Source organism: Ursus arctos, unplaced genomic scaffold (genome assembly GCF_023065955.2).
Source record: "Ursus arctos isolate Adak ecotype North America unplaced genomic scaffold, UrsArc2.0 scaffold_3, whole genome shotgun sequence".
Lineage (NCBI taxonomy): Eukaryota > Metazoa > Chordata > Mammalia > Carnivora > Ursidae > Ursus > Ursus arctos.
Window position 1 is genome coordinate 51,088,728 of NW_026622985.1, and position 17,305 is coordinate 51,106,032.

Genomic DNA, 17,305 nt, shown 5'->3' on the forward strand with positions numbered 1-17,305 from the left:
ATTTGAAAAGTTGAAGGTAAAATTCAGACCAATGGAGTCAAGTTACAAAAAGGTATGTTTTAGTTCTAAGAGCTTTCAAATCATCAGAGCTATCCACCATGGAAGTGGTCTACCATGTGAGCTTCTGGAGAGGATGCTTTACAGGGGAAGGTAAAGATCAAAAGCACTCACACTAAAGGACTGTTCTATAGATTAGTTTTACCAATGCCTCCTTTCAAAATCATTCACTACCCAGAGAGAACAAGGCCTCTGCTTGCAGAGGCCTCCTGGAGGTAGTGGTATCTGTCAGCTTACAGTTGAAAAGTTGGTGATGTCACAGCCATCTAACCCCCCCAACAGAGATAAAGGTGGGACAAATCTTAAACAGATGAAAAATAACTGCTGGGGGCCTTTTCTTCGAAATCTCATCAATTTCATGACACAAATTGCAGGAGAAGCTACAGAGGTACTGGTTGAAAGAAATCTGAAAAGAGCAAGCTAACAGCACTACCATGTTCCCCGAAGAGCAGGTGTGTCTGCTCCTTCAGCCTTCAAAACTGCTCTTACATCTTCTGATCAGTGATTTCCCCAAAGCCCTCACTGCTGGACAGCATGAATTTCTTTTTTTTTTTTTTTAAAGATTTTATTTATTTATTCAACAGAGATAGAGACAGCCAGTGAGAGAGGGAACACAAGCAGGGGAAGTGGGAGAGGAAGAAGCAGGCTCACAGCAGAGGAGCCTGATGTGGGGCTCGATCCCACAACGCAGGGATCACGCCCTGAGCCGAAGGCAGACGCTTAACCACCGTGCCACCCAGGCGCCCCGGGAACAGCATGAATTTCTTGACGAATAAAAATATCATATATATGAAATGCATTTTAAGTTAACAATGATATGCTGGACATTCTGATTTTAGTTATAATAACCAAGAAAAATCACATGTTCACTTCATTTCTATCTTTAGTTTTTACGTTTCATTATTTTTTCCATTTTCTAGTAAGTCCAGAGCATTTTCAATCTAAACCACATTTAAATAATTCTTCAGTGGATTTAGAGTTTATTTAACAAAGTTATCCTTAAGGACATAATATAAGTTGCAAACTAATTTCTTTTATTCCTTATTACATGTCCATCCTTACATGGTAAAATGCCTTTTCTCTATCATTGTGCTTTTCGGAGGTAAAGTTCTCAACTGCGGCAACAGTGTAACTGTAACACCGGTCACGTCCCAGAAATTCCAGGGGTCTCCTATTTGTATGGATGTTACATTAGAAACACCTGTAGTCAGATGAATTGAGATCAACTAAAACCCTTTTCAATCAGGAAGTCCATCTATAAAAATTGCAACATGGGAGGGCTCCCCGGAAGAACAGATTCAGAGCTTAAGATCCAAAAGCCTGAAATAGGAGAAGGAGATCTCCATTTATTTTATGTCAACTTTGGAAGAAGTTCTAGGATCGCCGTTTGTGGGGTGGAGTCATAGCCCTCTACACCTCAGAGGATTGTTTTAGACTCAAACTCGTTAACACCTAAAGCACCTGGAACAGTGCCTGGCACTATCATCATCATATTATTATTATAACTAATATAGTTGAGCTTACCAATAAATATAAGGATCCAGTCCTTAATTACTTTACTACTTCACATGCTTAAGCCCCTTCTTCCCACCTGAATTATACCCCTTGACAACCAGTGTTGCCCCTGCTTATCGCATTCTACTTACCTAGCCCCTGCTCCGCTGTGATGCACATAAAAGGACGGATAGGTTTCACTGAAAAGTTGTGAACACTGTTTAAAGTGTTTGTATTTTCTATATTTTAAGAATCAACTTGTAGGGGCGCCTGGGTGGCACAGCGGTTAAGCGTCTGCCTTCGGCTCAGGGCGTGATCCCGGCGTTATGGGATCGAGCCCCACATCAGGCTCCTCTGCTATGAGCCTGCTTCTTCCTCTCCCACTCCCCCTGCTTGTGTTCCCTCTCTCGCTGGCTCTCTCTATCTCTGTCGAATAAAATAAAATCTTTAAAAAAAAAAAAAAAGAATCAACTTGTAAATGTCCACAGAATTTTGAAGATTTCATAAATGTATGAAGGACAGAATTAAGTTTTAGAAATTCACTTTCAAACTCCACAGGTATCCACGAACTGAACCAGCTCTGGCCTGGCAGCTTGGGATGTATGAGAGATTAATTGCTCTTTTATGAACAAGGGATGGTGGCTATGACTCAACGAGGAAGGTGTGTTTATTTTGTATTTCTGCCACTGCAAACTACCACCGATTAACTGGCTTAAAATGACATCCACTTATCATCCATTTCCAAACGTCAGGAGTCTGGGTCTAGTGGGGCTCAACTGGATCCTCTGCTTAGACACTCAACGAGGCCAAAACCAAGGTATGGGCACCGCTGTACTCCTTACTGGCGGCTCTGGAACAGAAGATGCTTCCAGGCTTATTCAGGTTGTCGGCAGAATCTAGTTCTTGCATCTGTAAAACTGAGGCAGCTGTTTCCTTGCTGGACCCCGGCAGCCTGCCCCGAGCCCCCGAGACCTTTCTATGGTCCTCATACATTGGATCCTACTTTCACTTCCAGCCATGCCAGGGTCCAGCAAGGATTCTTTCTTACCTTCTCTTCTGCTGTTTCTCTTTGACTCCTGCCAGACCAACATCTCTGTCTTTAAGGGCTCATGTGATTAGACTGGGTCCATGCAGACAATCCAGGTCTGAAGCCTTAATTGTAACTGCAAAATCTCTTTTGCTATGTAATGTAATATTTGCAGGTGCCAAGTAATGTATTCATCTTTGGAAGACCATTCTCTCTACCGAAGAATAGTAACACAGATCCTCAGAGCCTTCCAAAAAATTATCCCTGGACACTTTTGAGGGCCTTGTCATAACTTGCCAATACTGCCTAGTTCTGGAACGTGATTAACCTCTGAGCGAACCTCCGAGTTCACACAATAGAACCAGAAGACCTTAAGAACCAGTCTGAATGAATTTCTCAATTGCTAAACTATGCAGCCGTGTTTACCAGTACTGAATGATTCCTAACAAGTTAAAAATTAAAATACTATTTAATGTAACTTCATAGATCTCATTTCATAATACTATTTAAATAAGAAGAGAATTCTAAAATCAAATCCCATACCCACCTTGTTGAGACCTATTTAGTAACTATGAAGTATTTTAAATGAAGATAATGTGGAAAATTGCTTTTTGAACCCTAAACTGTTACTTTAAATTAATGTGGACTCTTAATACTTCCTTTTTTTTTTTAAGATTGATGTATTTATTTGAGAGTGAGAGAGAGAGAGCGAGGGGAGGGGCCAAGGGAGACGGAGGGAGAGAATCTCAAGCAGACTCCCTGCTGAGCCAGGACCACCCCCCCCCCCCAGCCTTGGGGCTTCATCTCACGACCCTGAGATTGCGACCTGAGCCGGAAATCAAGAGTCGGATGCTCAACTGACTGAGCCACCCAGGTGCCCCAATATTTCTTGTCTTAAACGCTCCATCTCTCTAATGTGAATGATAATACATCTTGCTCTGGGAGAATGAAATATGACAGTGCATGAAAAGCATTAGCAGAATGCCTGCACAAGGTCAGAACTCAATAAATATTAGCCAGTCTTAGCCTTTCACCCATTTCTCACTTGGTCTTCTTAAATCAACAGCATGCTAATAAATGACATCTGCAAGCAAGTTTCTTTAATAATTTCCCCCACACAGAATTTCATCTCTACATTGTTTATAACAGCAAAAGATTGAAAATAACCACAATGCCCAGAACAGGACATAATGAAAAATCCATGGAACATGATACTTTAGAACCACAAAAATGCCATAGGAGGAGCTTTTCAGCACTGAAAACATATTCGGTGAAAAGTACAGACCACAAAATAAAAGGGTCTTTTTTTTTTTTTTTGTAAAAAGTATACATACAAGAAAAATAACCTAGGAACTAATAAACACTTAAGTTAATAATGAGTTACTAATGAATGGTTCCATTATGGAAATTTTTTTCTATTCTGGAATTTTTTTAAATTGCAAAGTCCTTATGTTCAAACCAAACAATCCAAGTGTCAGATAAATAAAAGAGAACTGCAAACATAAGCACAGTAAGGACAACTCACTACCAGCTTTACCATGATTTTGACATTTACAAATATAGCACTGGAATTCACATTATCTCTACCACATATTCACATAAAATTTCATTATATACTTAAGCTCTAAACAATATAAAATAACAGGAACTAAGTCAAAATCTACCTTATTCAATCATCACCAAAAACTCAAGTAATTTTCACTCTTTTATATGCCTCGTGGTCCTTCTGCATGTATGGACATAATGTATAAAGCTATAATGTTGCCTTAAGGATGCAAAATTGCACTTCCTCTAAGCAACTATAAGATGTTCTATTTTAAACAAGTGCACAAAGCAGCGGCCAATACGAAATGTTCATGAATCATCCTTTTTAAACTCTTTCAACTTCCCTCAGATAAGACTTCACAGTAACATTTTACAAACCCATGACTCTCAGCATAGAAACTGATAGCTGAATGGTGTATTTCCATTCCTTGTCGATTAAAAATGTCTATGTTTTCTATGTGTATTGCATATCAAAATAATTTTCCTCACCTTGGGAAGAGAGAACCAAATACCATAATATACATGAATGCGCACGTGTACACACACACACACACACACACACACACACATACACACACTTCTATTCAGAAGGGATTTGATGAGACCTGTTTTATTCTTGAATGGGTTCTATACACCCACACCTTTCTGAACAAACGCTTTTAAATAAATATCCCCTCACTGGCATCATTTCAGTAGGCAAAACAGCATGTATTATGCTGCTCACCAAGGCTAGAGTTAAATGACCACATAATCTGAGTATGGCAGATGGTTTCTTTAGAAATAGAGATAACTTAGTAATTAATGTTAAAACGTTGTGTGTGTGTGCATGTGGCATTTCGGGATCCATTCCCAGGATGAAGAAAACCATTTTGATGTGCAATAGATACAAAACACATAAGCATTTTTTATGGACAAAGGAGAGTGATCTACTATTCAGCGGCCTCTTCAAGTACTGACAGTCACGGCTTGGTGAAGCGTCACTGTGAGGTCCTCCCTGAGCAAAACTGCAGCTGTCCATGCGGTTCCCGAGACCTACAATCCATAGCCCGAGGCCCTGTGGACACTCTAGTGGACGAGGGTAGCTCTAAAGAATAACGAGGAAAGGTACTGACAAGTCCCAGGGCTCCTTATAAATAACAAGAACAGTGAATACTGTGCCCAAGATGTGCTACAATTCCTCTGGTGCCTTTCTGATGATCTTTGAAACCAGGTCCGTCTTCTCCCGCCTCCCCTGACACTTTGTCTCAAAACTCAATCTACTTGGCCTTTCCCCAAATCACACAGTAGCTCTTAAGCCCTGGGAAAAATCGGAGCCAAGGTAAGGATTCCAAGTAGGAATTTTATGTTCCCTACAGATAAGAAACATAAGGTAACAAGATGTTCACGATCCTGTAGCAGTCGGACAGGTTAGTCATTCCCCAGGGGATTAACTTACTTTTATGCTCTGAGCAAACATGCCCGCTCAGGTCTGTGATAGACTAAGAAAAGGGAGATTAACTACACTCCATTTCTCCGCTCCCCAGAAGGGGAGAGGCAGATAGCCAGGAAAAAGGGTGAGTGGAAACAAGCATTTCAGCGTTTTAAAAAATTTCTCTCTAAATATGGTAAAAATCATCACTGGGTTGTGCTCCCCATGTACTAAATGTGACTGAGTCTTCCCCACGCTCACTAACCTAAGATTATCTCCAAACCTTGCTAACTTGGCACACAACCTCTTAAGAGAATTCTAACTTTCTAAAGTTCATCAAAACCCAAATCCCATGCTATTTCGGCTTCCTGAACTGGTACCATCTTGAAAGTTTCCAGTTGAAAAAGCTGTCACTGTTATCTTCAGATACTACCGTCAAAAAGGGAATCCTCCAACGTCAAGTACCAAACCCCGTGTGTAGATTCATCACGAAGGAAAATGCAGGGAATCCCAGCCACATTACATGCTTCCCAGACCCAGAAAGGGCATGAACAGAGTCCTGTAAAAGGCACATCCTTAGAGAAAATGACTGAGCTTCAGGTGAGATGGCAAAGGAGAAGAGATCCAAATAGGCAAAAGCAGAACACACGAACAGGCAACAGCAGAGGAAGGAGAGAGCAGCAAGACAGAGCATCTTGAAAAGTCCGCATCCTTGAGTTCCATCAGGCACTGGATGATAGCTGCCTGTTTATTGAGATGCAGTTCCTCATGCCCCTGTAACAAGTATTTCCCAAGACAACTCTAAGGAAAAGACAAATTGGGAGAAGAATCAGACAAAGGCCTAAGTTCTGCACAGGTCTTAGTGAATGAGAGTAAACTAGATCTGTTCTACCCAGAAAGTAGAACCCCAAATGGAAAGAAAGTGAGAGCAAGACTTTAACTACAGGGGCACCTGGGTGGCTCAGTCGTTAAGCATCTGCCTTCGGCTCAGGGCGTGATCCCGGTGTTCTAGGATCGAGCCCCACATCGGGCTCCTCTGCTGGAAGCCTGCTTCTTCCTCTCCCACTCCCCCTGCCTGTGTTCCCTCTCTCTCTGGCTGTCTCTCTCTCTGTCAAATAAGTGAATAAAATTAAAAAAAAAAAAAAAAAAAAGACATTAACTACAAAGAATGCTAGAAATCATGAGAGAACTTCACAGGTGATGTGAAAACTGATGGAGTTACATCACAACTTATGGACACTGAGCAGGGAAGAGTGTTTTGTGACACTGATAATGGGCAGCAGGCAGTTATAACCATGTTTTTTGTTCCTAGAGAGATGTTAAAAGAAATTTCATAGCAGGTTTCTTTTTCTCTAACACTTTCACTAAACGTTATATATCCTAGCATGCATTTTCACTTTGGAGGGGATTTACTTGCTTCAAGGTCTTCGAGAACTTGTAGCCGACACTCCATTTATAATTTGGGTTAGAATTTTTTTTCAGCTCAGTGGTATTTCTTAGAGGAGTGATACTGTACCCTACGAGAAGGAATTTAGAAATTCCATTAAAAGCATCATATGCAGAGCTTCTATGATAAAGTTGGATGAACTGAAGAAAATGAGCAAGGGGATAGAGCAGTAACATACAGAGAAATTGAAACTGATGAGAATGATAAACCAAATCAGCTTTTAGAGGGAATGTAAGGGAGTAAGAGTGTCTAGTTAATGGTCCCAGAGTTTTAGGTTTTGCCCTCTTCCTCACTGATCTTTCTTCCTAAATTCAGCACAGTTGATTTGTCATTTTTAAAAAAAGATTTTAAGTAATCTCCACACCTAACGGGGGCGCTCAAACTCACAACCCCAAGATCAAGAGTCACACGCTCTACTGACTGAGCCCGCCAGGTGCCCCTTGATCTGTAATTTTAATTCATCTCTCAAGATATGTCCACAAACTCCCCATCGCTACCACTACCAGGCTAGTGTTTTATTGCAGATGCTCAGCACTGTTCTTCTTCACCATCTAAGTGATGGCTGACTTCACTGGACCAAGCAGCGCAGCACGCCACACCACGTGCCCCCTTGTCCTTCTGGAAATGCCACTAATGTACCCATCCCACCAAACAGGCATCTAATACACATAAATCACAATGTAGCCTAACTTACATGACCTCAGTGGCTCGACAATTACACTCTGGGAACAAAATCACAAATTTCAGTCAAGCCCAGGGAAGATATTTGTGTTTTCTTATCTCTACAGTTTCCACCATGAAAATTTAAAGAAAGAGAAACAGCCTGATTGGGTTTGTTTTGGACGTCGGTCTTAAGTAAGCAAGAGATGGAGGCCCATAATCAGCTTTATCTCCTACTCAAAGATGTTCATGTTTCCATGTCCTATCTTTGAACGTTTCCCAAGTATGCTCTTCAACTGCCAGTCTCTCTGCGACTGGTCCCTCTAACTTTGGCCCTGACCTCTCTAAGCTTCAGATTCACATCTCCAGGTGCTTCTTGAACACCTGCATATTTTACATTTCTTTGTCCTCAAACTCAGCATGTCCCAACTCCATGTCTCCTTCCAGATATTTTACTCAACTTCTTAAGAGTATCATCACTTTTCCATTCTGACTCCTCTTCTACCTTTACCTAGTCCTACTGATTTTTTAAAAATTCTTTGTGCTCCTTTTTGAACTCATTTTTCTTTTGGTTCCCACAAAAAACACAATAAAGTGGGTTTTTGGCAGCCTCTCAATCAGTATCCCCACCTCCAACTCATCTTCTTTTTTCTTTTTTTTTCTTTTCTTAAGTAAGCTCGATGCCCAATGTGGGGCTTGGTCTCACAACCCCTAGACCAAGAGTTGCGTGCTCTACTGACTGAGCCAGGTGCCCCTCATCTTTCTTTTTTCTTACGTGTCTATTTCATTTTGTTAATCTGTTGTTCAAAAAGTCTTTCACTTTGCTTAACTAGGAGCTTCTTCTCTAACCAGTTGGCTCTTTCTACTTTCTCATTCCTCCATCTGCACACAAGAAACCCCATTGCTAGAGTACACGTCCTCCTAATTACCACATGTTCAAATCCTGACTGCCTTCCATGGTAGTTCAAGTCTCTTGGATGAAGCTGTTACTGCTCCTGAACCTACTGTCTATACACCACTATATTCAGTGCTCAGTTGCCACTCGCTTTGTACCTGAACTCTCTGAATGTACTTGTCTTCCTGGTATGACTGTAGGAAACATGTCACAGGGCTTCACTGCTTCTGAAACTATCCCAATAATATACTACATTACAAAAAAATGAGGCACAGTAGTTAAGGAAACATGATCAGGGAATAGAAAATTCTGAGTTCAGACTCTGGCTTTGCTCTTTTTGAGGTGAGTGACCTTGGGCAACTTACTTAACCTTCACAAGCCAGATAACGCCACCTATTTCATAGGGTTGTTGTGAAGTTTAACAGAATGTGTATGTATGTGTATGTACAAACACACAGAATGTTTAACACAGTAATTGGTCCATAGTGAGTGTTTTCTAAACAGATGGCTGTTAGGACTGCACACAACAGGCACTCCTCTCTGGTCAATATTTTATACTACATGCTCTACAGATTCAGTGCAATCCCTATCAAAACTCCAAAGGCATTTTTCACAGAAATAGGATAAGAATTCTAAAATTTGTATGGAACCATAAAAGAGCCCAAAAAGTCAAAGCAATCTTGAGAAAGAAAAATAAAGCTGGAGGCATCATGCTCCCTGATTTCAAACTGGATCACAAAGCTACAGTAATCAAAACACTACGGTATTGGCATAAAAACAGACACACAGATCAATGGAAGAGAACAGAGGTCAGAAATAAACCCATGCATATATGGTCAATTAATGTATGACAAAGGAGCCAAGAATATACAATGAACAAAGTATGATCTCCTAATAAATGGTGCTGGAAAAACTGGACAGCTGCACGCAGAAGAATCAAACATCATACACAAAATAAATTCAAAATGGATTAAACACTTGACTGTAAGACCTGAAACAACATAAAACTCTTAGAAGACAATATAGGTGGTAACCTCCCTGACATTGGTCTTGGCAAAGGTTTTTTGGATCCAATACCAAAAGCAAAAAAGCAAAAGCAAAAATCGGTAAGTGGGACTATATCAAATTAAAAAGTTTCTGTACAGCAAAAGGAAACCACCAACAAAATGAAAAGGCAACTGTTAAATGGGAATATTTGCAGGTCATATATCTGATAAATATTTACAAGTCATATCTATCGAAACATATAAAGAACTAATATAAGTCAATAGCAAAAACCAAACAATCCAACTGAAAAATGGGCAGAAGACCTGAAAGCACATTTTCCCCAAGAAGACAAAAGACGGCCAACAGGTACTTGAAAAGATGCTCAACAGCACTAATTGTCAGGGAAACGCAAATCAAAACCACAGTGAGATATTGCCTCCCACCTGTCCAAATGGCGGTAATCAAAAAGACAAGAAATAACAATGTTGGAGAGGGTATCGAGAAAAGGGAACTGTTGTGCACTGTTTGTGAGAACGTAAATTGGTGTAGCCACTCTGGAAAACAGTATGGAGGTGCCTCAAAAAATTAAAAACAGAACTACTATATGATCCAACAATTCCATCTCTGGGTATTTATCCAAAGAAAACAAGAACACTAAAAGATATATGCACTCCTATGTTCACTGCAGCATTATTCACAACAGCCAAGATACGGAGATAACCTGTGTCCATCAATGGATGAAGAGAAAAAATAGATGGGATATACACACACATGTGCGTGCACACACACACACACACACACACACACACTAGAAAACTACTTTGAGATAAAAAAGAATGAGATCTTGCCATTGGTGACAACATGGATGGAACTTGAGGCATTTTGCTAAGTGAAATAAATCGGAGAAAGAGAAATAGCATATGATCTCACATATATGTGTAATCTGAAAACAATAATAACAGCAACAGTAAAAACAAGTGCATAGATATATGGAACAGATTGGCAGTTGCCAGAGATGAGAAGTTCAGGCGTCGGCACAATGGGTAAAGGTTGTCATAAGGTAGACTTCCAGTAATAAAATAAGTCCTGGGATGTACTGTACTGCATGGTGACTACTGTATATTTAAAAGTTGCTAAGAGAGCAAATCTTAAAAGTCCACATCACAAGAAAAAATATTCTGTAACTATGTGAGGTGATGGATGCTAACTGCACTTATTGTGGTGATCATTTCACAACATATATACAAATACCAAATCATCAGGTTATACACCTGAAATTAACGTATGTTGTATGTCAAGTATGCCTCAATTTAAAAAAAGGTTAAATAAAAAACTACAAAGGTCACATTAAATATTTTTTCTTAACATGCTGTCAGGAGTCCATTTCACATGAAGCTTTATAGCACCAATCACTGTATTTAGTCAACAACTACTTTTCTAAGCTACATTCTAGAAGAGTAGGAAAGGCAACTTTTAACTTTCAAGCTGTGTGCAGATCCTAAGACCTGGTGTATGAAACTCTGTGAAAGATCAGTTTCATCCACGTATACAACCCCATCCAGCACGATTTTCAGCAATTACCATTTCCATAATGCAGTTAAAAGCACAACTGAAGAATCTTTGGGGAGGTTAGAAAAGTTTCCAAAAAGCCAAACCAATGGATAAAGATTTTGTCAGGATAGTTAGAGCCTGTCAAACACTAGGGCTCAATGATTAGCAACCATATCTAGCTTTTTCTATTAAGAGCTTTTCTTCAACTAACAAGGCAATTACCAACTCTGACTGTGGCTTCAGAAAACAACCGAAAATGCTGCAACCTAGCATGTTAGAAACCAACAACCGGGCCTTTTGATGGTTGAGGTAATTCTTTTTTTCCCCCCTTATGAAACATAAGGTCTTTTCTCCTTTGTGCGGCAGGTCACAACAATCCCTGGGTTAAGTCATACTGTATTTAAAAAATCAGATAGCGTGTCTCCATTACGGTTCCGGAACTTTCCACCAGGAATATCTATGATCTTGCTGGAGAAGCTGCACTGAGGATAGGAAGTCAATGCCATGTCTCCTTTTGCCTTGACGTGGGCCTCCCACACTGATGTGCACCCACAGAGCAAGCGTTTCTCTGCACTGCCACCCAAACTGCCTTCCTTTGAAGACCCTGGCCCTCCTGATTTTCTGCCCCCATAAGCAGGGAAAACTGGTTGCCTTACCGCAGATGTTAGACGAGCGAGAATTTCATCACTGCTTTCTTCTGAGTCTTCGATTTTCTGATGAGACCTTTGAAAAACAAAGAATGATTTCCTCTTAGTTTTGGCTGCTCAAGCTTATCTACCAAGTTATAGGGAACACATGACAAACAATGGTATTATTGTTTAATACATGAGTGAAAGTACCCATGCAAATAAGGTGGTGTCAATAATGCCAGGAGACCCAGCTCTGTTGCAGCCCAACTGTTCCTTCAAAATCAATTAGCAGGAATCTCTTCACAATATACCAATTAAATCCTGAGGATCAAGTTATTTGTCTCCAAATGATATCACAGAATAGTTCTGATACAGGAGATTTACGAATATAGGCATGTCTAAATCATAAACAGATGTGAATGGAAGGTGGTTAAGTACCAAAATTCCCTCCTAGTCTAAATGAAATCCAGATTTTGAAAATCTGACACATGAATTTCCCACTACATTTGAATTTCACCCAAAACAGATTTGTTTTGAAATGGTCTATTATAGGCCTAAAATGGTGACAGGAATTACATGCAATACAATAGCAGCAGAAGCTCTTCACTCTTTTTTTAAAATACCATAGCCTATACCTGAGAAAGCTCTGAGCTCGCTCGCTCTCTCTCTCTCACACACACACACACAAAGAGAAGAGAAAATGCCACAGCCCAGTTGAGAAGCCAAGAAAATTGTGCATATGCTAAATAACTAAAGAGACATATAACATATAATATAGTATAAGATCAGTTTGTCTGTTTAGGGAAATCACCTTTGTAATGTAACTCATGAAAAAATTTTCACCACACAAATATATACACTAACATATAAAATTATCTATTCTTTTTTTTTTATTGAAGCATATTTGACACACAATATTAGCTTAGTTTCAGGTGTACTAAAATTATCTACTTAAAGCAAATTTTATAAAATGACATTTTTTTCTGGGCTTGGTCAAAGAAAAAAAAATTAATGCCAACTGAATGTATGTAACTGTCTCCCAGATCTACTCCACAGCAATCCCTTTCGACACCTTCTGTGGACTCGGAGGGATTGCTGGTAATTGCCCGGCAGGGTGGTGTTCTCGAAGGGCAGCGCAATGATTGATTTCAATCTCGGTAACTGCAGGGCCGGCTCAAGCGCTTGCCTTGCCGGGCAGGAGGGCTAAGGAGAAGCTCTTTAAGAAGGGAAAAGCAAGTCGGATCAATTCTGGCATTGGCTTCCTGTTTCTATGTTTTTACAACCTTTCATAGAAAAACAACAACAACAACCCTGTAAATCAGAGCAGTGGATGGTAAACCACTTGCCTTTACAAGAACGGCATGATCTGGGTACAAAGACTTGATTTTGTCAAGTCCCTTAATGACCTGTGCTGCAAAGTGTTTGAAATGTGAGCTAATTATCCGCCCGATAAAGACAGTGGAAATTGAGCATTGTAACTTCCCGTATTCCCCAAAAAGTAAACTACCCTGAAAATGAATACTTTGAACAATGAACTTTATTATTAAAATGATCTATTCACAAGGTTTCCATATACATGACGTTCTATGGAGAAAAGATTTGTAACCCTTTATAACCTAAGCCACCCAACCAGGTTTATAGGGTTAAGCTGAGGTGACTGAACAGATGTGACAGGAAATCAAGAGCCAAATGCACTGGGCACAAGGGCACCAGCAAGGGCTTCAGCACCCGTCTGCATCTGCAGTGAAGCAGGGGCTGATCACGCCGGCTCCTGGTTCTCAGACCCCTGCACATAGCTCAACGATGAGTTCACAGGCATGAGGTATTTCACACCAGCACAGATGCCGTCATGAACGTGTTTTCAACAAACAGCTGAAAGGAACTCCGAATTCCAGGGGAAGTCCTTGTGTATGTGACTGATAATGGCTACTTTCTGAGTAATGGCTGAGCCGCTGATGGTTCATTGACAAATAATTTAGTCCCTGTTCAGGAGCAAAGCTACCTTTGGTCATTCTTCCAGCACAAAACATGCCTTGGCAAAAAACGTTTCTGAAGGAAGTATGTGTAAGAAAGACAGAGATGACCTCCCAAGAGCTGTCCTGCAGCCCTCATCCCATTTTTATCACCACAACCACCACGACTTATGCCCAGAGCTCTTAAGTCTTTCTCCAGCCCCCGAATCTCCCCTGAGCTCACCTTGTTTTACCATCTGCCTTCAAAGGAGTGCTGGGGGGCAGTTCCAGGAACCTTATTTTCTATAGTCTCCTTGAAGTCAACATAACTGACATTGTACTCCGACTGCCTCCTGCCTCTGCGGGTTCCATAAGCACCTCTCACGACTCAGCTCCATGGTCACCCTGTGGCCATTCCATCTGTTTCCTTCAGTTTACCTCTATTAAGCCTCACTCACCACTGAAGCCTTTTACTTCTCTTGCACAAATTATTTTTACTATCTTCTAACCAACTTCTTTGTCTCTGGATTCTCCTCTTGTGCCCAATCTCCTATAAATACCAGGATTATCTTTTTAAAACTGAGACCTGGTCCTGCTTCTCTCAGAGTCCAAATCTTCAGAGATTATCCTACGGCCTACTCAAAGTCCTAGAATTCGGAAATACTCTTCCTTTCCCACTCATGTGCCCTATCCCCCTCTGCACCGGCAGGCACCTCCATTTGACCTGGCATAGAGTAAGGTCTTAGGAGCGGGTCTGGTGGTAACCGGTAAACAGTGGAAGAGCTTACAGAAGGGGAAGGGTAACACCAATCACCCTCCTTCCTTCCCCACCACTGTGTCCCCTCCCCAGCTCTCTGCCAAAATGCCCAGAAATACCAGACTCTCTTTCCCCAACAAAGGCATTTATTAAATTCTGATTTTATGTAAGTAAATAGAGGTCAGTGCAATACAGTGAAGACAAAGTTCTCCCATGTCAGATCAAAACAGGTAACGAAACAGGGCAAGGGGGAATAAAGAAAAGAATCAACTGTAATACTTGCCTACTTTCCCATTATTACTCAAAGGGATCAGTGAACAGGAGAGGAAGAGAGAAGCTCTGTGTGGTTTGTCAGTGGTTAGAGAAGGGAAGCAGAGAAACCCCGGCTGGAATCGGCAGTGACAAGTGACATGAGACAGAAAGAGACCAGCAGTGACCCCAGGAAGGAAGACCCATCCCAGAGTGTTTGTGCCAGCAGGAAGCTCCGGCCCAGCAGGCACCACAGATTTACGAATTCCCATGGCTGCTTCTCAAGGTCCCTGCTTACCAACAGCCCATGCCAGGCCCAGTAATTCTCCAACAGAAAGTCCTGAGTGCTTGTACTTTGGGCAGATGTCTTCAGTAGTTTGAGAGGTCTGCAGTATCTAAGGGTGCCAATGTGAGGATACAGGAATGGCAAAAGCTGCCTTTGTCCCTTCAACCATCAAACAGAACACATTATCATTCTAACCAGTCCCCAACAAAACCAAAACCAAGCCAACCACTGCCTCTCTACAGTCTTCCTCACCTTAATCAACGACAATCCCTTCCTTCCAGCTAGAAGTTATCCTTGATCCCTGCTCTCTTACACTCTACCCACTATAGCCATCCTGAAATCTTATCAGCTCTACCTTCCAGGTGTATCTTCCATTTGAGCACTTCTCACCACTGCTAGCACCACCACCACTGTTGTCCCAGACACCTAATCTCCTACCTGGACCCAGGAGCCAGAGTGGTCTTGTTAATATGTAAGTCAGATCACGTTCCTCCTCTGTTCAAAATTCTTAAATGACTCCCCATCGCCCTCATATAAAACCGAAGTCGTTAGAGTTGCTGACAACTCTCCCTCCCTTCACATTTGCTTTGCCTTTAATGCTCTACCTTAGACCTCGGCACTGGCTATCCCCTTGACCTAGCACTCTTCCCTCAGATATGCACCTCACTTCTGTCTCACAGCCTTGAGGTCTCTGTCAACTTCTTTCCTGACCCTTATCTACGTATCTCTCATTTCCTACTTTATGTATCTTCATAAAGTTTTCTACCTTTAACCAACCTAAATCTGTTTAATTAGGACATTGTCTGTCCTCCCCTACTTGACTGTAGGCTCCAGGGGACGAGACATTTCGGTTTTGTTCACGATTATATCCCCGACACTTAGAACGCAATCTAGTCCATTAGAGGCATTCAATAAATAACTGTTGAATAAATTAATGGAGTACCTGAAACTTCAAGGAATGCTCCATGAATCACTATCCCAGGACTACCACTGCATAAGGTATTAGCTTTTTATCTGTAGTCAATTCAACGGAAGGACCCTGCTTCTACTCAAGAACACTTTCCCTGAGCTGTTCCATCGTTCTCCCAGCTCCCTGCAGCAGTTCTATCTTTCAGGGGTCTTCTCATCATTCAAATCCAACCATGACTTTCTTATATAAAATACCAAAGATGTGCTAACTCTGAAAGTATCTTAAAGTAATAGCATTACAAGGATCAACCCCCCCCCCATCTTCTTCTAAGGAATAACAGTATAGATGTAATAACAGTTTACAACCCAGCCAATTGTTTGACAGTCATTTGCACAATTCATCCTGCAGCAGAAAAGTAAGTCCCCACCCAAGAACATCTCTCAGCTCTGACGGCTCAGTAGTCACATAGGGTTGAGTTCTAATAAAGAGCCCCAGGAGGCAGCACCCGGGGGCCATTATCTGGGCAATGGAATTTATTTTATACCACTCTGGCCCAGTATAATTTCTAACAACTTGGATTTAACTGGTATCCCTGCAGGGCTTCCCAGAATGCTCTTAGTGAGAATTCCTTCATGAGAAGTAGTATAATGGGTTTGAAATTATTCCAATGAAGTTCTTAAAAATAGAGCTTGTCATACATCTTCTATATGAGAGACAGAACCCACACTCCTCAACCAGATTTTGGCCAAAATATCTGTGCCTTAAGATTCAAGAGCAACTAGGGGCGCCTGGGTGGCACAGCGGTTAAGCGTCTGCCTTCGGCTCAGGGCGTGATCCCGGCGTTACGGGATCGAGCCCCACATCAGGCTCTTCCGCTATGAGCCTGCTTCTTCCTCTCCCACTCCCCCTGCTTGTGTTCCCTCTCTCGCTGGCTGTCTCTATCTCTGTTGAATAAATAAATAAAATCTTTAAAAAAAAAAGATTCAAGAGCAACTAAAACTCTCTCGGAGTTGGAAAACCCTACTTCCTTTTTAACTGGAAGAAGTTTCATGGTATTTTAGGGTGGAAAACTGCAGGCATTTTATTATGGAAATATTATCCAAATAATACTTTACATTTGTATATTGATACTTCAAAAACGCATGGGTTCTGTCTGTCCATCTGTGTCTCAACATTGAATAGCCTATGTGGGCTGCCAAGAGCTACCACTATGCATAACATTGTTCCTTTAGGAAAATGTGTTAAATGTCTATTTTATGGTTGCTGGAATTGCAGAGATCTGGAGTCAAGTAGTTCAAGAGGTGGAAACTGTCCATAATTGGCACGTGCCAAACCAGCTGAGTGGTTATCCACGACCTTCCAGACGCACCTGTGCCAATACTATTCTGAGCTGCACATTACAAAGAGAACTAACACCAGGAGTTGTGGCCTTGGTCAGCTTTCACGTAAAA

At 41.3% G+C, this 17,305-nt stretch overlaps 1 protein-coding gene across 3 annotated transcripts in view; it reads right to left on the reverse strand.

The window, feature by feature from the left end:
- Positions 1 to 17,305, reverse strand: part of RAPGEF5 (Rap guanine nucleotide exchange factor 5) — a 235,100-nt gene that overhangs the window by 148,071 nt on the left and 69,724 nt on the right. For all 3 annotated transcript variants that reach the window (XM_057304209.1, XM_057304210.1, XM_044387067.3), the window contains exon 6: positions 11,728 to 11,794. In XM_057304209.1, the coding sequence (XP_057160192.1) occupies positions 11,728 to 11,794 (67 nt within the window). The remainder of the gene's footprint in view (positions 1 to 11,727; positions 11,795 to 17,305) is intronic.